Source organism: Triturus cristatus, chromosome 1_2 (assembly GCF_964204655.1).
Source record: "Triturus cristatus chromosome 1_2, aTriCri1.1, whole genome shotgun sequence".
Taxonomy (NCBI): Eukaryota; Metazoa; Chordata; class Amphibia; order Caudata; family Salamandridae; genus Triturus; species Triturus cristatus.
This window is the reverse complement of record NC_140580.1, coordinates 715,106,536-715,129,262: the sequence shown is the minus strand read 5'-3', so window position 1 is coordinate 715,129,262 and position 22,727 is coordinate 715,106,536. Positions and strand designations below refer to the sequence as shown.

General features: G+C 46.1%; 1 protein-coding gene across 2 annotated transcripts in view; it reads left to right on the top strand.

Annotated features, from left to right (window-relative positions):
* The window catches only part of CROCC (ciliary rootlet coiled-coil, rootletin), a 435,495-nt gene that overhangs the window by 128,293 nt on the left and 284,475 nt on the right, over positions 1-22,727 (top strand). For both annotated transcript variants that reach the window (XM_085608590.1, XM_085608589.1), the window contains 2 exons: positions 4,449-4,694; positions 7,215-7,414. In XM_085608590.1, the coding sequence (XP_085464716.1) occupies positions 4,449-4,694; positions 7,215-7,414 (446 nt within the window). The remainder of the gene's footprint in view (positions 1-4,448; positions 4,695-7,214; positions 7,415-22,727) is intronic.

Genomic DNA, 22,727 nt, shown 5'->3' with positions numbered 1-22,727 from the left:
TGCTCCTTGCTAGGTGACTCACCTCTCTGATCTGTTCTAGTTTGTCTGCCGGTGTTATGATATCTATTCTAGACATGCTGCAATGGGCCCCAGAGTAAAATGTGTACTGCTGCTCCATGGGATGGAGTGCCCTCCAGGTGTCCACTAGTCCCAATGCTCCCAGAAAATTATGGATCTGCGTGCAAGCAGGGGGCAGGTCCCTTGGGGGCCAGCGATCTAGCCTTTCTGAGACGATTGAGTTGAAGTCACCCCCAACAAGGAGCCTTCCTTCTGGTAGGGTGAACAGGAGGTCTCCAAGGTCCTTGAAAGCTGGGGCCTGTAGGCCAGGTGGAATATATATGGATACCAGGTTTAATGTACAGCCTTCCCACCTGCCCGAGGTCGCCACATAACTACCCAGGTTATCTGTCCATGTAAGATCTATTGCCATCTGGAATCTTTTCCGTACCATAATACCCACTCCCTGGGATCCGCAGCCAAACGCAGAGTGTGCCACCAGTTTAAACCCCCACCTGGTCAGTGCCTTGCATGCATTCCCCATTAAGTGTGTCTCTTGGAGTAAAATTACGTCTGGTGAATCTCGTTGTACATATTGCATTACTATGCCTCTCTTCAGCTTGTTGCCCAGTCCATTCACGTTCCAGGACAATAGTTTAAATCCTTGTTTTAGCAGTGGCCCCATTTCTAATTACTGTGATACTCTGTCCCGTAAAGGGAGTCCTCACAGGCCTCCCGCAGTTTTGTTCTGCTGCGGCCAGCAGTCCAGCACGCCATAACGCTTGTTTCTCAGTGCAAAGTGCAAAAATCTTACTAATCTTTCTTGTAGTCTCATGTCAGCGTCATCTGAACTATATACAAAACGTAACGAACATCAGTTACACCCCTACCTGTCCATATGTAGTTCTCGCAGCATACTGATCCATTCCATCATTACAAGTTGCTTGGTGACAGGAATCCCCCCCAACAAACCGTAACCCCTCCCCCCACTCTGCCTCCCTTCATGGCGGGACTAGAACCTCCAGCGACCTCAACTCTGCAGAGCGCCGTATGTGGCCCAACCCCACACCCGTTTAGGATCGATTAGTAGTAAAAAAAAAAAGTGACAATTTTAAACACCCCCCTGTGGACCTGATCCCTCTCGCCATTGTACTACTCCCACAGTATCTTTCAATGGACAAACTCACGCACTTTGCTAAACCATGCTTGTATGTCAACTGTGGAAGATGAGTCTTGCCGAAGCCCGAAGGGGGGGGGGGCTCCAAGATACCTTCCGCTGTGACGTTAAAGGATACAGTTCAGTTATTTTTTGCTGCCATCAGCCAGGAGGCTGTCGCCAGACGTATCCCCTGCGTCTTGCTACGCTTAGGACTGCCCCGGCCTTTCCCGTTGGCTTAGGTGATTCTTTTTTCCCGTGTGCGCCATCCTTCGAGCCAGTCCCATGCTTCCTCGGGAGTGCTGAAGTACCATACTTTTCCTTCTGCTTCAACACGCAGCTTGGCAATGAAGATCGTTACATATTTTACGTCTTTCTCACGCAGGGCCTTTTTAATTTCGAGGAAGCTGCGTCTTTGCCGCTGGACTTTGAGCATAAAGTCAGGAAAGAAAGTTACCTTGCTATTTTCAAATTCGACTGGTGGTGCCGTTCCAGCCATCTGCAATATGGTGTCCCCGTCTCGGTAGTTAAAAACTTGCGCTACTATGGGCCTTGAGGGTACTCCAGGTTTAGGTCTACCTCCCGGCACCCTTTGCGCCCGTTCGATCATGAAAAGTTTGGATAGTCTTTTGGGCTGCAGGTATGTTGTAACCAGCTCCTCGACAAACAAGTCCGTTGCCTGCCCCTCCGCTCTCTCTGGCACTTCAAGGATTCGAACATTATTCTGTCTTGACCTCCCTTCATACTCATCAAGCTGGTCTTCCATCTTTTCATTACGGGCCTGTATATACGTTATTTGTTTTTTGAGGGTTGATGCGTTTTTGACTAGGGAACTGGTGGTTGATTCCACATCTTTAATTCTAGTGTCCATGTTTCGCATGTCTGCCCGAATTAGAGAGACCTCGGTTGAGACAGAGTCGATTCTGGTTTCCAACGACGGTCTTACCGTTGTAATCGCCGTCATTATGTCTTTAAGGGTCAGCTCTGACGAGCCGTCTGTCGCTTGTTGTTTCCTTGGCAGTTCATCAACCTCTTTCTCCTGCGGGCCCGATCCTTTTTGCCAGGATTATTTATCTAGTTTGGCTTGCATGGTTGATTTGGCCTCTGACTTTTAAATTTGAATAAAGTCCCACATAAGTCCTACAAGGGTGGCCAGTGCTGATGGTGCCAATACCATCCAGACCGTAGAGTTCCAGTTTTAGAATATTTTTATTTACATTTGGCAAATAAAATTGCTTTTACGGAAGAGGTGACGCAAATAGTGAGGTTTTGTACATGTTTGTAAGACTTCGAAGTATGTCATAGAATACATCTGCACTGTACTGTACAACAGATGGTAAAACATATAGCAGTAAAACAACTAAAGACATCAGAAAATTAACAGGAAACATTTAGGTGCAGAGTCCGATCCGTGAAAAAAATTTACCGTCCGTCGTATCCGTATTTTTTTACGTACGAATCGTACAAGTCCCGTACAAACGGCGAAGTACGATTCGTACGTGGAAAATACATACGAATGACCTCGGGGAAAAGTCTACGAGACGTCCCCGGACAGTTTTACGTTCGAGTCGTAAAACTGAAGTCCGAGCGCACAAGTCCGATCCGTACCGGCGTCCCGAATACATAAGCGTATGGAAAACGTCCCGTACGGAGCGAACTTTGCACGACCCCTACCCCGGGTACACTTGTGCCCGGGGTATGAGTCGTACGGCCCCCCCAGCCTCCCACCCCTCCCGCATATGTCCGCACCATACCCCCACCCCCCGTATGTACGGTGCGTACCCCCACCCCCTGTATGTACGGCGCATACCCCCGTATGTATGCGCCATACCCCCAGCCCCGTATGTACGCGCCGTACCCCCAGCACCCCCGTATGTACGCGCCGTACCCCCAGCACCCCCCGTATGTACGCGCCATACCCCCAGCACACCCCCGTATGTACGCGCCGTACCCCCAGCCCCCTATGTACGCGCCATACCCCCAGCCCCCCCCGTATGTACGCGCCATACCCCCAGCCCCGTATGTACGCGTACCGGGCCCCCTTTTCCTCGTGCATCGCGGCGTACTTAGCTTTTCCGGCACTTTTTGGCTCCCGTAAAAATATAGCCGTACGGAGTGCTGTGGGTAAGAATCGTACTTGCTGGTCCGTAAAACGCAGCCTGACTCTGTGCGGACGTCGCGTACGCGCTGTCCAGGATCGGAATTGTATGTATTTTTTAGCCGTACGGTGTTTTTTACGATTCGTACGGAAATGGTGTTTCTGTACGAATCATACTTGCTGGTTTGTACGGTGGAATTCCCGGGTACGAGTCGTACGGAGAAAACGCTCCGTATAACCATTTGTAACCGGGTTTTACAGGATCGGAATTGGCACCTTAGTGTGTTTCGCTCTCTGCATGATAAGGGGAAGAGGACTTAGCCTATTACCACAGGAGACTGGCTGGGGAAGTTTGTGTATGCTTACAGAGGGACACATTATAGTTATACAAGTCCAGTTACTTAGACAAGCACAATGTGTCTACTGCGGAACCAGGAGGCTGAAGAAAAGTGTTTGTCTGAAGCATAAATTGGCATATATTCAAACTACTCAAAAACTATGACTAATGAACAAGCCAAACTACCTGCGACAACCAGATTAACAAAATTAGACAAGAGAAGTAAAGTAGACATGTGATGGAAGACATGCAGCCACTGAATATGATTACTAATCTGGTATGTTGCGAACGGAAAGCATGAATGAAGGAACAGAAAAGCTTAATACATAGACTGGTTTGAAATTATATTCGATGCTGGGAACACAAATGCAGAAAATAGAAAAGAGGAAAAAGAAAGAGCAGTAGGCATTTTGGATGTCCTAACCAGTCCACCAGTTTAAAATAATGTAGGAATTCTAGCTTATAGCAAGATACCAGAAACTCAGGATCGCAATCTAGAAAAATGGCTTATGAACACAGAATTGATAATCTGAGTAAGTCTGAATTCAGGAACAGGAAACCCTCTCGGCAGATGGGACAGGCTGCAGCCTCTGTTATTGGATTGAAAACTTGATTCCCACAGTTTATATAGCTCTAGCAAATCCTTATACAGTGCTAACTGGAAGGTCCAGCTTAGAATACTGGCAACATCTTGGTTGGCAGGATCTGGCTCATGGTGCTGTGGCTCGCTAGCCATCACTTAACTCTTCCTTAGTTAGCTGGGTCTGACGTATTACTCTTTACTTCTGTCTTTTAATATTTTGGTAAGCTGGCAGAATCTCCATTTAAATTGTCTTCCTTTTTTGCGTTTTTCCCTTCAGGCTGTTCTTAGTGATGCTGACAGTGGGATCCAGCTGACCTCCAGTGAACGTACAGACACGGAAGATGGTGAAAGCCCTGGTCTCAGTCTGCGGGCACTGTCCTGTAGCATGCGCACACCCTCTCCGCTCAGGAGACGCTCCCCTCACCGCAGCCGCTCTCCTCGGCGTAGTCTTTCTCCAGCCTTCGCTGACTCAACCGTGGCTGCCGTTCAGTCAGCACTGCAGAAGAGGCAGCTGCAAGTGCAGGTAAATGGGGGAAGGGAAGGTAGGTATATGTGGAAGGGGGCAGAAGGTGAAAGGGACATAGTCAAAGGATGGGCGGGGTGAATAGTAAGCATAGACACTGAAAAGAAAAAGGGAAATGGTGTGATAATTGTGGGTCTTCAAGGACTAAGTGTGTGAGTCCTGAGTCTGTAAGTGTTGGATATGTTTTAGAGTTTGTAACAGATGATGAAAGTCAGGCATACTGACATATGCCTGTGTGAGTAAGTTGGGCAAATCTTTTGATTGTAAAGGTCTAATTGTTGCCATATGTGCATAAACGTCTGGCTTGCAAGTGTACTCAAACTGAAAGAATCTGGTGTGTAAATTCTGAGTCAGCAAGTGTCTGATGTATGACTCCTGGATCTTTCTTTGTCCATTATGCAAGCCTTGGTTCTGTTTGTGGGAGTCCGGGGTTGTATCCCTTTTTAGTGTGTTGGCCTTTGGTCACCTAAAGTCTGGTAAACATGCCATTGGTTTGAAAGAGCTTGACGTGCTTTCCCTGGATCTCTTGAAGTCTATTGAGCTAAATCACATACGTTTCAAATAAATTGGTCTTTTAGGGATTGCTGTTTGAGTTCTGGATCCCCAAGTGTCTTATATTTGAGCCCTTGGTCTGTAATTGTCCAGTAAGCTTGGTTTGTAGGCTTACAGTGTGCAAGTCTAGGATCTCTAATGGTCTAGTGTGTAGAACCCAGGTTTGTGTGGGTTTCCTATGTTATCTCTGGATCTATAAACACCCCCTATGATTATTAACGGCAGTAATTAGGCAGGTAAAAATGTGTCTGAATTGCTTTTAATTGCATTGTTTAGAGGCCACTGATTCATTTAAATTAGAAAAAAATCTTTTGATGGAAAGTCTTCATCAGGTTTCGCAGCACCAATAGTGGAGCACTTACTTGTGGCACCTTGCTGTGGATGCCAGTTATGATCACAGCAGTGATTATGGAGAAAGGGGCAGGCTCGCCTCCTTTTTGGTGGTGTATTGCTGTCTCCTTATACTTGTTACAAGTATTTTTCAGGTCCCTAGAGTAGAATGGGCTTGCACGCAGCATCCGGGACCTGTAAAACACAGGTCTCTGCAGGTCCATCATTCTGTGTTACTTCACATACCCCTTAACTAGCGCCATGGTTCTGCATATATCGACCCTGCTAATAACCCTTTCCCCCCAAAAAAACTATTCAAAGGTCTCTACTGGTCCCAGTTATAGCAGAAACAGTCAACCCAAATTCTGGCAGAGTCATTGACCGGCAGGTTCCTTGAACGAAAAAATGTCCCACTTTTCGAAGACTATTGGGATATTATTAGTAGGTCCAGTGACAGGAAACTCTATCACCAACTAAGGGTTCGCTCCCTACCTACCAGATTGTTTACCAAAAGCTGGAAGGGTGAGCTGAGTGAATCCTGTCGCTGGTGTACTGATTGTGTTGAATCTGTTGGCCACATATTTTTTGCATGCCCGGCCTACGCAGCACCTCGGGCGAAATGGCTCAAACCCATTTGTCGCAATATGGGCACTAGGGTGGGGTTTGTGGCACTAAGAATTCTAAGATTCGATACCAGCGAATCTATTGTAATCGCTGTGGCCAAACTTTTAGGTTGGGTTTGGATCATTAGAAATAGGACATGAAGGCACCCAGTGACGTGTTTTACTCAGTTCTTATCTTGTTTTTATCTCAGTAATGTTTTTATCTCTTATTTGCACGGAATTCTTTTTACATTGTATTGTCTTTTATGATGAATTTAATCGAAAATAAAGACTACATGATCCTGATGATGCATATATCGCAATACACAATACTGGGGTCTAGTGTACAAAATGTATGGTAGGGTCCACGGTTTATGTTCTCTGTAACATGTCGTGTCCGAGCAATTGAGCTGTAAGACTCTGATATGCGAGCTGAAAGTACAAGGGTAATTACATATTTTTTATTAAGGAAGGTCTGGCATGAAACCTGTGTGTTTGTAATTGTGTGATATAAACTATCTGCAGCTGTAAGGTTCCAATTTCTGGCTTAATATATCTAATTTATACGCTTCTGTTGTAAGGTCTGTGGTGTGAAATCTGAGCATGATCTGTGGGAGTTGAAGGTCCGCCTTGAGATTACGAGTCTGTGAGTGTGTGGTGTTTATTACTTGGTTTACTGGGCTCTCTGGCTATGCTGCCAGATGTGTCTAATTCATCTAATGTGAGATCACTCAGATAGTTAAGCCCCACAAACCTATAGGATGTGAGATTTATGGTTTAGTTTTCCCAATATTGAAACTCTTGTTCTATGTGTCTGGTGCAACATCTTTGGGTCTTAAGGCCCTAATGTGATGTGGGGATTGAGGAGTGTGGGTCTCTTTGGGGCTGGTGTAAGAGCTGTACCTCTGTCAGCACTGATTTGAGCTTTGTGTGTTTACAGTCTCCAGTATGATTTTTTTTTAGAGAAGGATTTGCAGAGAGTCTTGATTTTAACTGGTGGTGTATGGTAGATAATCTATCGGATGTTTCGTCTCAGGATATTCGTGGGCGGTATGAAGCTAGCCAGGGTCTGTTGACCTCTCTAAAGAAGCAGCTGAGCGAGAACGATCATGAACGACGATCTCTGGAGCAAAAGATCCTGCAACTGAAAAAAGAGGTGGACAGCTCATCGCTCGCCAAGGACGATGCCATCAGGGACGTTAACAGGTTCCGCTCATCTGTGGACGTCTTGTGCAGGTACTACTGGGCCTGGGTCTGTAGGGGTGTATGACCCGGGAATGTAGTGATGACATTTTTGAAATAGTAAAACATTAGGGTGTAAGGTAAAAAGGGTTACAAGGAAATTGTAATTTTAAATGAAGTGATGTGACACAGGAGGTCCCCCCCAATAAATTAACTTAAAAAATGAGAAATTCAGAGTTTAGACTCAGAATCTAGAGAAAATGACCATAGGTGTTTGTCAGAATAATGAAAAGAGGAAGAGTATGACATTAATCATTCTGAGATTAATCTTGAAATGAAAAATGACCCCGAAAATAATACATGGAGACGGTACTGCTGTGTCTGTATTGTGAAATTAACAATATTGGATCTGTGGGGTGTGAGGGGTTCTGCAGATCTCCTTTTAGTTGGAGGTGCTGACACTTTAAAGTTTAATTGTATAGTACGTATTAATTAGTATTGTTCAGAATCATTATCATGCCTCTCGATCCAGTCCCGAGACCGCATTGAGGACGATCTCTCTCCTGCTCTAATTCTCACACCCCTCATCATACAATCTTCCAGATTTCGAACTGTACATTGAAAGATATGGTGCATATTGGTACCCAAGCCTACACTATCCTTTCTGTGCCGTTCACTTTACAATATCAACCTTTGCTGAGCCTTGAAAACTCCCCAGGCCTGCGAGCCTTACAGGGGCAAAACTCATGTTGGCTGAGTTACCAAACAACCCACCATGAAGCAAAATGGAGGGTCTAAACGCGAGATGTTAAAGTCACTATAATTAGGGATCACCGTACTGGATGTCATTTTCAAAAACGTGTGACTGCCTTTTGTATCTGTTTATGTACACATGTGCAATTATTAAGAAGCAACCCAGACCAATGCAGAATTACCATGAAAATACAGCCTCTGATTTTGTGCATAATTTTATATTGATGCCACTTATAATTCTGAAAATCACCAATTAATCTGTACTATGGAGTTTAACTTTAAACTGCCATGCACCTCAAATCAGTTTTCTTGGTGATTTCTTCATGGGTTTGAGGGAACTCCCCAGCACAGGGGTACGCCAGATTTTACCAAATTTACTATTAGAACCTAATTGACCATCAGGGGTATATTGGAGCCAGTGGTAGACCCTCTCAACCTTTAAAGAGCTACTTTTGGGTCCTGTGGGGGATCTGCTAGGGCACTGATGAATCTGTGAGAAAATCCCTGCAGACATTCTGGGTCTGTATAGACGGCTTGAGGAGCGAATGCTTAATCTGTAGTGGGATCTTTGATGGCCTTGATGCGTTTGTAGGAAGCTCTGTGGAGACAACTCTGGCTGGACAGGCAGACTGTACAGACATGTCTGTCTGTGGTGGGATCTGCAGAGGCATTCCTGGAAGTTGATCACTGGAGAGATCTACACATGTGCTATTGGAGATGGACGCATGTTTCTAAAGCGCGTTGTGACAAAATTGTTTATTGGCGCTGATGTATTATCAAGAATATTATAACGTAGCTGGTAATTTATTTTAGAGAGGGTGCCTGAGAACAATGTAATTTTTTCTATCAGGCATTGGAGGCAGTGCCATAAATGGTGCAATGTATCATGGCGGGACAAAGGACATGGAGAGACTTTGTTATCCTGCTTCTGTTTTTTCTGGAAAAGCCATGTGTTCTTTCTACAGTGAACTCTACAATCGTGCAAGTCAACTAGGGAGGCTCCACCGTTTTACATTTCTGTTGAGGGAACAGAGTAGTTAGTACTCTTGATGTTGCTTCTGTGAAGTCCTCTGGTAAGTCGAAGTCTAGACGTAAGCACAAGAAAGCATAGTGGGACTTGATCCCCTTCCCACCACTCTCTACCTAAAGAGGAAGGGTGAGGGCGTCACAGGTCTGTTGGTCTTCCTTTGGAACTCCGGTTGCGGAGCTGATTCCTCAGTTGGTCCTGGTGCACACCAGGTTTCCCGGGCCATTGGTGATGCTGCAGCACATAGAAGCCTTTAAGGAAGCTCTGTTGCAGATATTTGGTACTCTTCCGGCTCTTTCTGGTACAGCTTCAGGTCCTAATGATCTGCAGAGGCCCTCAGTTGGGTTACCGATGGTAGATCTGTCCTTAGTAACGTTTAACCCCTTTGGCCTGGCTCTGGTACAGACTTCCACCCAGCCCCATGACCTGCATCGTCCCTCCTTTATCGATGCAGTACCACTACTGCCTGAGGATGGTCCAGTGCTGGTTCCGATGTCTGACCTCCGAATCGACTTCCGCACCATTTTGACAGTTGTTGCACGACTAAATTACTAAATTGCAGCCGATCTCCAGTCTGCCTGTTTCTAATCCTATGCCTCCACTTGTGCAGATGCTTTCTCAGAGGATCTATTATCTTTTTACCTCTGATTCCGACTAAAGCTTGCCACCACCCAGATATGATAGTGGGAATGTGGATTATTTACTCCCTCCTTATGATGATGACAGTTTGTTTGTGAACTCACAAGAGATCAGTAGGCTTAATACTTCCCCTGATCACTTTTTGATCCTTCAGTGGAGGAGAGTGCCTTGTCTATTGTGATAATTTGTTAAACAGATGAGATCTTGGACCTCTAACTGCCCTCTGATTAGGTTAAGATAAACGTCCTTATAGAACTCTTGCAGTTTGGGCCAACCACATGTGAACCCTTGGTCCCGTTCAATAAAGTCCTCACTCACACCTTAATGCACACCTGGTCAAGACCCTGTTCTTGCCTGCCAGTGAATAGACAGGTGGCTACATGTCACAGATGTCACCTGGCAACCCTGATCTCCTCACTAAACTTCCTACTCCAGAGAGTCTTGTTGTGAACCCCAATATATTCCCCTACGACTCCTCCGGTTAGGGGAGTCGTAAAAGACTGAGGTGTTCGGAAAACAAATGTTTCCTTCAGCTAGCCTAGCATTTAGAATGGCCAATGCAATTTATTTATTGGGCTGCTATATTCATGCCCTGTGGAACATGGGCAGTGGGATCTTGCCGGCAGTCAACGGAAAAACTTAGAGGCTCATGTGCTCAAACCATTAATAATGATCAAAATGCAGTAAAATATGTAGTTTGTGGTAGCCTTGATACTATTGATTGTCTGGAAAGGGTGGTTGACACCGGTGTAGTGCTCCACTGCCATGCATGGATTCACTCCACAGGATTTTCTGCAGACGTACAGGCCAATCTCATGGATATTCCTTTTGATGGTTCATGCCTGTTTAGCAAAAAAGATAATTCTGCCTTCGAATGTTTCAAAGAAAGTAGGGCTCCAGCATGCTCCCTCAATCTTTTGACCTTCCAAACAGTTAATTCACCAGTTTTGGAAATGTTGACGGTACTCCAGGGGGCTGGTGTATTGACATCATCAATCTCCACAGCCTCTGCTGCTACCACCTCAAACCTTTCCAGGCTTGGGATGTGAATCTCGCAGGCAATGTACAGGCCACCATCAGCACCAGCCCACTTCCCCTGCGGCAACAGCCACCAGGCCACTTTAGCTTTCTAAAAGTGTCGTGCAGTCACCCAGGATCCAGAACTTTCTCCCAGGGTGGTGATCCATCACATCTGGCAGATGGGTCCTCCAAATCGTTCAGTACAACTATGCTGTTCCCTTTCTTTCTGCTCTGCCGAAACTCCCCCCAATGCAGAGCAACTCTCAATAAATCACCTCTCCATTCTGTTGCAAGAAATGCTGTAGATTCACACGCACCCACCCTCCACCCCAGAAGCCAGTGCTTGATACAGATATTTTCAACCTTCAAAATTACTTATATCACATGCATGGCCACAATCTGAATCTACTCACTACTCCATGTCTACTATCACCTGCTGTGAGGACAACAATCTAACAGTGGATTTGTGACCAATCACGTTCACAACCATACGCAGAGTCACTGAGACCTCATGACTCGAATAACGTCTTGAAACAAAAAATAATCTACAGCAATACATGCAACAAGCAGATGCTTATAGGGCAAGTAGCATAATCCTTAATTTACGCAGGGCGCTGGGACGAATTTGTGACCTGGTATGGAGTCCACAAGACAGACCGTTAACAAGCCAAATAGTCAGATGTTTTATTGTTTGTTTATTTTTGGTCAAAGCAAAGCCTTACAGTGGGCACTATTAAAGGTTATTTATCAGCCCTTTCTTCTTTTTTGCGATTGCTGGACCAGCAGTCCTTGTTTAAATCAGGTATTGTGATGCTGTTCGTTAAAGGTTTGACATGCATGATCCCTCCCAAACCGTTAATCCACAGTGAGACCTTTACTTGGTCTTGGTGTTTCATGTGTTCACGCCTTGCAAGCTAATGCTAAGATGCTGGTTTCGCTTCTGACCTTAAAGACCATTTTCCCCATTGTGATCCCTTCAGCTCGTCCTGTGAGTGAACTTCAGGTACTATTGGTGCAAATGCCCTACACCACCTTTTTCCAGACAAACTTGTGCTGAAGACTCGGATGATCTTCTTGTCAGAAGTCATTAATACTTTCAGAGTTGGGCAGTGCATCATTCTCCCAGTGTACTTTGGTTCTTCTGATTCCTTAAAAGAAGAGGAGAGACTCCATGAGTTGGACACCAAAAAGTGCTTTAAGCTTTTACATCGATCATACTAAGGACCATCAAGTGGACAACCTGCTTTTTGTTGGGTTCTCTGGGGTGGAAAAGGGTAGGCTCGCCACTAGGACTTAGGCAGCTGTCAAGACGTGCACTATTATACTGGTTAGTCCCAACCCCTCACTAAGCCTTGTGGGTCCCAGGAATGGTCCACCTGTGAGTCTCAAAACCCAGCCAACTCTCAAGTCTCACTTGACCCCAAAACAAGCCACGGGAGATCGCTCATGAAGGCCTTATAGCGTTTCCCAAAAATTAATAGCGGTGTGATTTGGGGTAAGTATTGCAAGACTGTAAGACTTCCTGAAGTCACATAACCTGGCAGCCATTTTAAATGGCTAGTGACTACACCAACCACCTTCTACTCTTCAACCGGTTATTTGGCTTTCCGGGTTACTGAAAGGAGGAGGTATTTTCTTCACCTACCTGGTTGGTCCTGGATCCATCCGGTTCCACATCACCTTTCGAGAGGTAATCATCTAGGCTTACTGATGGCAGCATCTTGAGGTACCTGTCAAGTCTCCACCTGGAAAAAAGAAAAACTAAGGTTAGTGACTTAACTCGATAAACATGCTATAGAATAAAAGCAAAGGAACATTTAATCGATGTGGTACAATACATATGAACATTGAAAATCGGTTTTTAACAACCTTGTGGTCAAACTCCCACCCTACGAGCAGGGAGTAATCAAAAGTTAAGATTAATCCCTCAAGTGCAAGAAGCAGTGACTTTTTTCTGTTTCCTAAAAACATTTGTATTCACATTTTGTCGCTCATTCTTTAAAAGCTATAAAATTGGAAATCCTAGCTACAGACAACCTAGAAGTCAGTACATGGGTGGACTTGAAAAAGTGGGGAACGACAAAAAAAAAGCAATAGAATAAGAGATTAGTAAGTGATGTTGAATCTAGGTTTTGTGGGGCTGAATGTTTGAGTTTGCACAATGATAAATTGATGTGCATTTTAACAGTGGTTGGTTATTACGCAGGTCAATTTTTGCGATGGATTGACCAAAGAAATATTTGACTCTAGTTCAACTAAACAAGCGAGAGTGTGAATTATATCCAAAACAAATCTTCAGAAAAGTGGAATCTGAGGTAGCCAGATTCCAGTCTCACCTCCTTCTTTCCCACCACTGTTCCTCCTGCGAGTTGCATTCACACTTTGACCTATCCATTTAATAACGTTGGAGCAGGATCTGCGTCACTCCTGCACTGGTGGACAAAACACGAAAAAAACCATGTTGGTGGTCTTGACAGCTGCGACCGCTGCATTGGCACACAGAGTACCTGTCCCTAACATGCCAGGCTGCGACGTGGGCGTGTGGACATATGTTCAAGAAGCACTACTGCCTTGACAACCAAGACCGATAGGAATGGAATTTCATCCTTTCGGTCCTGCAAGACTTTTAGGGCAGAGTGCACTCCACAGATCCTCAACCTTTGGGAGGTACTGCTTCGTTAACTATCCTAAAGGTGAGGAATCTGTTATTAGAAGTATCCATCCAAAGACTATGTTGCGTACCTTTAATAATGTCAGTAGCGGTCCGTGGAGGGACCAGCCGCGGTCGGTAGTAGGAGTAACTGCAGGGCGGTGACGTGGGGAGGGGGAGGGGCAGGGTGGGGGGTAGTAAACTATGGATTACGGAGGTTTACAGGTAAGTTAACATATACATTAATAAAAACGAATTTCGTTGCGTGCACTGCATCCCCAAATGCGATGCAGTGCACGCAACGAAATTCGTTTTATTAATTTATATGCTAACTTACCTGTAAACCTCCGTAATCCATAGTTTACTACCCCCCACCCTGCCCCTCCCCACATCACCGCCCTGCAGTTACTCCTACTACGGACGTGGCTGGGAGGGACTTCGGTGGGGCAGGGCGGGGAAGGGGCAGGGTGGGGAAATGTAAACACCGGAATATGGATGAACGGAGGTAAGTACACATTTGAAATTGCAGCGCGCGCAAAGGAATTAGTTTTATTTATTTAAATGTGTACTTACCTCCGTTCATCCATATTCCGGTGTTTACATTTCCCCACCCTGTCCCTCCCCGCCCCGCCTCACTGCCCCACCGAACTCCCTCCACGGACCGCTACTGAATAATGTTCTTTCTGGTGTTTGGTTTGCTTTAACCACAGATTTCTCACCACCATCCCTTCTCCCGGAGAGGCACCTTTTTACTATCTAAAATGGTCCGAACTTAGAGATCTGCACACTGTTACCGATAGGGCGCAGGAAGAGCTAGGCAAGGAACTTAATAGGAGGCCCTGCTACATAATTTCTGGGATAGTACAGAGCCAGCACAGAGCTGCACCGTGCTACCTAGCGGTGCACAGGAGTAGTGCTGAAATTGTTTGCAGATCCAGTCTGGTGAATAGGGAATATTCTAAAGGTGAGGAGTCTGTAGTTGTAATTGTGGGTGGAGGATCGCGACTGAAGTTCCCATTTTGTTGGAGGTCTTTGAGAGATACGCAGGTGACTGGCCGCCAGAAGAAGCTTAAGTATGAATTTGTGGACTATCAGGACAGGGCAGAGTGAAAAAATGAAGAGGCAGACAGAAGATGTAGAGTGTGTGTGTAGATATTCTGCAGAAGATGAAGAGTCAGACTAGCACAGAGAAGTTGGCCCTGGACTAACCGGAATCGTGGAAACTAGAGGAAGGAAACAAAGAAAAGTGGGGTCTGGTGACCAGAGAGGGAATTAACACAAAAGGAAGCACTAAGATGCGAAGGAACAGGAGAACAGGTACAGGATTCAAAGGGCTAATCAGTGAACTGACCAGCAGGTCTTACGAGGTGAGGAAACCCCTCATCCTGTTGTTTAAAGGAAACTGAATGCTGCTTTGTACTCGGCTTTTGATTGTATGACAATACCTCTCGAGGAACTTAGCTCGCGCATCACTTTGCACATGTCAGAGCGTTATTTTGTTATTTTGCACTTGGTATAATCTTTGTACCTTTTAACCAGAAACCCCTTTGTAACTTTTGTAATGTAATGCTGTGATTTTAAAGAAACGCTTGATCCCGTAATTGTTACCTTTACATGTACCTTGGCCTTCGCTTCCTCGGTCCGACGCCGGCTTTGGAGCCGTTTGATTGGAGGGAAGCGAACGCACCCTCCCACGCTCATCCAATCAGCGCCTCAGTTGGTCGACTGTCCTGGAGGGGCGGGGAGCCGGGCTTCCACGAGCAGGGCAGCTATTTAAGTCCAGGCTAGGGCGGACGCGCGCAGGGGGCGCGCCGGCGGCGCGCCAAAGGCAAGCCCGTCTGCGCCCGTCCGTGCCGAGGACGGGACAATGACGGGACACGCTGCCCAACTTAATACAAAAACCTATCAAGCTGATGCTCTTAAAAGCCTAAACTGGAAACCACCGTGTCAACTCAGCATCTCTCCCGACACCATTTACGGTGCCTGCTCCTGTTCCGAATATCTGCTAGACCTCCCTTTCGTAATACCGGCGGGTGTCTCTAACCAGGAAATACACTCTAGGTCGGTGAAGATTAAGAACAGGGGTCTACTTACAGGAGGACTAATCAATGCACTTTCTATGTGTAAACACAGTCAGGATATTAGAGACCTTTTACTGGACTCCCAATTAGACATTTTATTTGTTACCGAGACCTGGCTCAAAGACTGGAGCAGCCCGGATGTAGCGAACTCCATCCCACCAGACTTCATAGGAAAGACCGACTGGTAGGGAGGGGGGGCGGACTCGCCATTATCCTGCGTGATTCCCTTGTCTGTACCTTCTTTGAATTAGACACCATTAATGATGCTGAATGTCTTGGCTTCTGTCTCTCCTTGACTGCCACCGCATGCTTTTCTGGTGCTCTGATTTATCGGCCCCCTGGCCAAAGTGCCAAATTCATCGTCGCACTTAATGATTCTTTAAGTCATTTAATGCTTAAATATGCAAATTTTACACTCCTTGGTGATTTTAATCTCCACTTGGAGGAGAATTCTAATCTAGGGACATCTAGTTTCCTTCAAGTTCTAGATGTATTTTCGTTACAACAAATAGTCAAGGGCCCCACCCATCAGGCAGGTCACACCTTGGATGGGGTCTGCTCCAACTTATCCTGGCTTACTGTTGATTCTCCCTCCCCTTTAATCTGGTCTGATCACTCGCTTATTCCCTTTAAAATCACTATGCCTCCGAAGATACAGATTGCAAACATTTTTAATAATCCTCAACAGGGACCAGGTTGGCCGCCGATCATGAAACACCCCAACTTACTGATGACGGCCAAGGACCTTGCTCCAACGCTGACTGGCCAGACAGAGACAGATTCTCGTCTCTTTCAGTCTTGGCTGGCCACCGTAGGTAGGGTTCTTACGCCCTCAAATTCTAAGAGTAAACCGTCAAAATCAAAAAACTTAAATACTCCCTGGTTCACATCCAAACTGGCCCAAGCGCGCCTACACTGCAGGCAACTGGAGCGGCAGTGGAGAAAGGGATATAGGGAGGACAAAAAACAGCTGTATAGGGAGGGCAGGAAAGTATACTTTTGTCAGGTGCAGTTGGCAAAAAAGGAATTTTTTACTAATAAAATCAACATAGCACAGGATAATCCGAAAACGATCTCTCAAATTGTGAGGTCCTTTCTTAAACCCATGGCAGAACAAGCGGGGCTTCCTGCTTCCCAGTCACTGTGTGACCAGATCTCCCTGTTCTTTCAGGAAAAGATCCTCAAGATTCAGAGAGACTTTCCAGTAGGTAATTCCATTTCCGATCCTCTTTGGAAGGACGGTTCGGCCTCCATCTCTACATTTGATCCTGTCTCATTGGACATGACTCTTTTAGCTATTGAAAAATGTAAATCTGGTTCACCTTTGGATGCCTGCCCCCCGTCAGTCCTACAGAAGTTGTTAGTGGTAGTAAACCCCATGATCAACCAGATCGTCAACTCATCTCTCAAGACAGGGGTGGTGCCAGTGGAGTGGAAGCTGGCACTGGTTAAACCACTCAAAAAAAACCCAATATGTTGACGAAACTGTACTCTCTAACCTTCGCCCTATCTCTCTTCTCCCAATCTTGGGTAAAATCACGGAAACTTTCTTCCTAAAGGAGTTAACTAAATTTCTTGAAGAGCAACATACTCTCCATCCGTGTCAAACCGGATTCCGGCCCAAACACTCGACAGAGTCAGCCCTCATTGAAGTCTCTGACTCTTTGAAAATGATCACAGATAGAGGTAGGAGAGCGGTCCTGATTTTGTTGGATCTGTCGGCTGCATTCGACACGATCTCCCATGACATTCTTTTGAGGCGTCTCGAATGCAGCGGCATTTCTGGTACGGTACTGAAGTGGATTAAATCCTTCCTGGTCTCTCGGAGACAGGTGGTTACCCTGGGCTCGTTCCTTTCCGCAGAGCGCGCCATCACGGAAGGAGTCCCTCAGGGATCTTCCCTTAGCCCGTTACTCTTCAATGTGTATATGGCTCCCCTCATCACCTTGATCAACTCTTTTGGGATTGAGGTTATGTCATATGCAGATGACACCCAAATGATTATCTCCTTGGAGAATGACTCTATGCAGTCGGAAATAAATTTCAAACTATGTTTGACTGCTGTCCTCCAATGGATGCGAAATAATCATTTGAAGTGTAACACGGACAAAACAGAGATTCTCACGATAGGGTCGGATGTCTCTTTTCAGCCGTCTAAATGGTGGCCTGAGGGAGCAACCCCCCCTCCTGAGGTTGCGAAGGTTGTCAGGAACCTAGGAGTTCAATTTGACAATTCCCTCTGTTTCCTTCCCCATGTCAAAATAGTTGCAGGCACATGTTTTACTCTAATCAAATCTCTAAAAAAAAAATGTTTAAGTTTCTTCCCCTGTCCGCAAGAAAGTCCGTAGCAGTGGCCTTGATACTCTCTCGTATCGATTACTTCAAAGGCCTCTTGGCTGGAGTCAATAGATCAGTTCTCAAGAAGCTCCAGGTGGTGCAGCACGCTGCAGCCCGCCTGGTGCTTAAGCTCCCTAGAAAGTCCTCAGCCTCGGCAGCTTTGAATGCACTCCATTGGCTCCCGATTCCTAAAAGAATCCTTTTCAAGATTCTTCTTGTCACATACAGGGCAAAGATGAAGATTGGGCCTAAATTCTTGTCTGCGCGTTTCACCCCATATACCACTTCCAGAGTGCTCAGATCATCTTCGGATAACCTTCTTAAAGTGCCGCACTTTAAATACAAGTCATAAGGAGCAAGAACCCTGGCCTTCTTGGGTGCCAGAGCCTGGAATAAACTCCCAGCTCAGATCAAACTTAGTAACACTGAACTTACATTCAGGAAGGAACTTAAAACCTGGATCTATGGCATCTCGGAGGACTGTTGTCTTTCTCTGATCTAAACCATTCTTAACAGTTCACTATTCTGGTTTCCCTCATCGATGTTTGACAATAGCGCCAAGATACTCCTCGCGGAGTGATAGCTGCGCTCTATAAGTACAATCTCATATCATATCATATCAGGAATGTAGCTTTTTCCATGTAAAACCCAGTTGTGAAGTGAGCTTTGCTTGTACTTCCTTCTTTATGTAAAATGTCTTAATTGAGAAGCGCACGCTTGTTTCATACAGAACCACACACTAAACATAGTTACAGTGAAAGCATCAGGTAGTGACCTTGCTCCTTCATGCATACCGTGCAGGACATCTAGGATGACAAAATTGCCTGTGATATCTTTGCAGTTTTTAGTGAGATAAAGTTCCTCTGTGCCTCACAGAAAGAAAAGATATTAAACAAAGTGAGAAGGCATGAAAGAGAACTCAAAAATATGATATAAAGAGACCGAAAAAATAGAGTGGTGGAAGAAAGAGGCATAAGGTGGAATCAAGACTAGGCAGCCTTGGTATTTGTCAACCCTGGCATTAGGCAATTCCGCAGCGGGCTGCGAAGAAAAAACTTTGGGTTCCTACACTTATTTATTTTACAAATTAGACACTGCACACACACCTTTTTCCTCTTTGGCCTTTTGTCTGCCCTGATCCATGTCGCCTCCACGATTTCCCTCCCCATCCTGTCAACACTTGCCACCATCCTCTACCCCAGCCTTTCCACTCCCTTTTTTCCTCACCTTTTTCCTGTCTGCTCTTTCTCTCATATTATTCCATTCTGTACCACACCACCGGGCCTTCATGAATTAATAATAATATCCACATTTGTAAAGCGCGAACACTCACCCGTAAGGGCCGTCGGGAAGATTAAGCAAGCTATTGCCCAGAGTCACATGGTGCTGGGCTAATCTGCCGCCGGCGCCGGGGATCGAACCGTGATCCCCTGATTCCGGCGTCAGTCGCCCTGGCCGCGGCGCCACACCTCTTCCCTTTTCACCTAAGATTTCATCTCCATAAGAGACTAAGACAGAGGATCACTGCAATTCTGAATCATTTGCAATTTCTGTCTTTAACTTTTTGTGGGAGAGTGGATCTTTTAAGCAGATTCTGAGGTTTTTTTGAATCTGACACACCCCACAGTGTCAGAAATGTGGCTAACCTAAGCAGAGTGGGAGTAGGTGTTCAGTTGACTTCATTACCACATGGAATCCTGTGCCTAAAAGTGAGAGGAAGGATCTATCGGAGAAGCCCCATGAGTACTCTAAGGATCAGTAAACGTGCTCAGCTTAGGTCTGTCAACACACTGTACTCTGAGCTGCAAGATAAAACGAGCTCGATTCAAGTCGTTGTGAGGGAGCGAGTGGTGGAAATGGAAGGCTTGAATGTAGAGTGCTCTTGTGGAACAGAAAGTAGAGAAGACGAAGAAAATTGACAGTATTAGAGAGGCATTCAATAAAGGATTCAACTGAAGTGTACAACATGAAGTATTTCGGATGAGTGCAGTGAAAATCATGGTGAGATTCTTCATAAGGCCGGCACTCTTGCGCTGTCCGGGTAAAATGAGTCCTACTTCCCCGTCTAGCAGTGGTTATTCCGCATTTACTTGAGGCTACATTCAGGGCAGACGAGACCCCACTAGTAAGTTCCACAGTGATTTTGTAGTAGTCAAAAATTGTAAGCACTGTAGCGCCAATAGTTAGAGCAAGTTTCCCCCTGGGCTCTGCGGCCTGTCGATCAGTCTTACCAGCACCCTTTGGTGTTGAAGATATAAAGATGCAGGCGCAGGCGCATTCAGCAGTCTGGCCTCGCAGTAGACTGAAGCAAATGCTGGTGATGAGCAGTAGTCTCGTTGCTGCAGGCAAGGTGCCTGGGCACCCACGGCACTCCTCCAGTGCTGCGGTAAGTTCCTCTGATCCCAGCGGTAGGTCTTGGGTGGCTACTTGGTTTCCAGGGCTCAAGTAGGTTCTCTGGTTGTGCGCTGCTCCAGGGCGATGGCTCTAGCTCTTCTAGTCAGCCCCCCTCTGTAATCCAGGGTCGCTGACTTGGGCAGCACACATGCAGCGTCCCGATTTAGGGAGAGGTGTGGTGCAGCAGCCAGAGCGGCTGACTCCAGGGCTCATGGTTCAATCCCCGGCGCCAGCGGCAGCTCTGCTCAGCACCATGTGACACTGGGCAATAGCTCACTTAATCTCCCCGACGGCCCCCAGCGCCTTGAGAAACCTAGGGGTGATTAGTTTGCCTGTAGAAATACCGAATACATACATATATCTTTATGGCGCCCCCCTCTGGCATACAGGGTTGCTGACTTTTGGCTGCACATGGGCAATGGTCCCATCGGATCGAAAGTGCTAATTTTCATGGTGGACCTCTCTGGCATATGGGGTCGCTGACTTTGGGTGGTACCCAGGCACCAGCCTGAACGGATGACAGTACTAATCTTCCTTGCCGCGCCCTCTGGCTTGCGGGGTTGCCGACTTTTGGTGGCACACAGGCATTGCCTCTATCCGTGTGGCAGTACTGGTCTTCACAGCATCCCCTATGGTATACAGGATCCTTGACTTTAGGTGGTGCATGAGCAGTGGGCAGATTGGTGCTGCAGTCCTCATTTGGACTGTGAACCTCACTCACACTTCGCTTCTAGGGTGCTCTTGCAGAACCCCCACTAGACCTCACACTCTCCAGGCACACTCCTACTCCAGGGTCAGGGCCGGACTGGGAACCAAAACCGGCCCTGGCAAAGTGCTCGGCCAGCTATGTTGCAAAAACGGCCCTATAACAAAAACGGCCCCCAGGGGCCCGAAACCGGCCCCATCCTTGCGGCCCACCGGGGGATTGCCAGGTGCCCGCTACGGCCAGTCCTGCCCTGTCCAGGGTCCTCTGGTCTCAGATTGGTGCTGCAGGGCAAGTGGTCTTGATTCTCCTGGATGATGTCCCCTCGCCCAGCATGGAGACTAGCAGACCTTCAGACCCACCTAGGAGTCCATCATGAGGCTGTGCTTCCACGTGCTGGACTAATACGGGTGGGGAGCAACATACTGCGAGGTCAAATGTTTTGTATTGAAAATAAACGCTTAGCAACAGAGTGAATCTGTGCGCCAGCGAACTCCATCTACCTATAGGTTACAGCCGCACTGACAGTAAGCTCACTGGCCTCCCTGCCCAGGAACACAGACCAAAGATGCTCTCTGCCCCAACCTGGCACTGCAGGGACAACTTACTTGTGGTGGCACAGGTGAGTCTAACAGGAGAGCATTCACTGAAGATTAGTACAATGGGGGCGATGTCTGTGAGTGTGGGAAAGATCATTTTTTTAAATCCATCTTAGTGCTACACACTTCTTTGCCACGGTGAGGCCTAGTTCCAATACCTTCTCATATTTAGTATATTTATTATGAATGATTAATTACAGTAAACACATCTGTATCTTTGGCTCTAGTTGCAATTCGGTTAGTATTCCTAAAATGTGAATTACCTCCCCCCAAAGGCACTCGCACCACCCCATAAGTCACTGAACTGTAATGTTATTTTGTTCTTAAAATCAATAAACATTTTTAAAACGGGAAAATAAAGACATGAAATGAGATCTTCTCATTGAAAACTTGGAAAAAAAGATCCTTTTAGAACATCACTGCTCAAAAGTGTCTAATTTCTGATATTTCTTTCTTTCCGTGCACTTAATTGCTTGGTTGTACTCCTGAGAAAGTGTCACGCAAAGTGTCACACATTAGGCAGTTCAATGTCACTCATACTACTCTGAAATCTCTGAAATGTCACATAAGCAATCTGAAATCTTGGCAGATATGATGCAGCCATCCACAAATCTGTCTGGAAGGTCTTCTCCACGCCCTGTAATCCTAAAATGGATCCCTCAGGCCTTCATCTATTACATTCATGCCAAAAGACCCCTTTCAGGCGGGACACTCCCGATTTTCGAAGTCCCAAATTGACTTTATTTTAGCTGTCTCTCACCTGAGATTGTGCCGGCATCAATGGAAGTAAATGGGGAAAATGCATTTGCCCCCAGTTTTTCCCCCTAAATCGCCCACTTTTAGTGTTAAAAAATGTTGGCATGTACTGCATTACCACATGTGCTAGCTAGCAAGCACTTCAGAACTTTTTTTTTTTAAGAGTCGTGCCCCGGGCCCAGAGCGAAGGTGGGTTTAGTAGATGACAAGAAAAGAGCTTAAAGTAGCGCAGCATTGACACCTAGTGGCCAGCTTTGAGTACTTGTGTATTTTTCACATGCTCCCATTTTAATGCTTACTTTTAGGTGCCGTAACATTTGAACTTTGTTTAAAAATCACGTTTTCTTTACATTTAATTCCGTTCGGACCTCGATTTACATTTTGTTCAGGAATTTTCTTTTTCTTAAT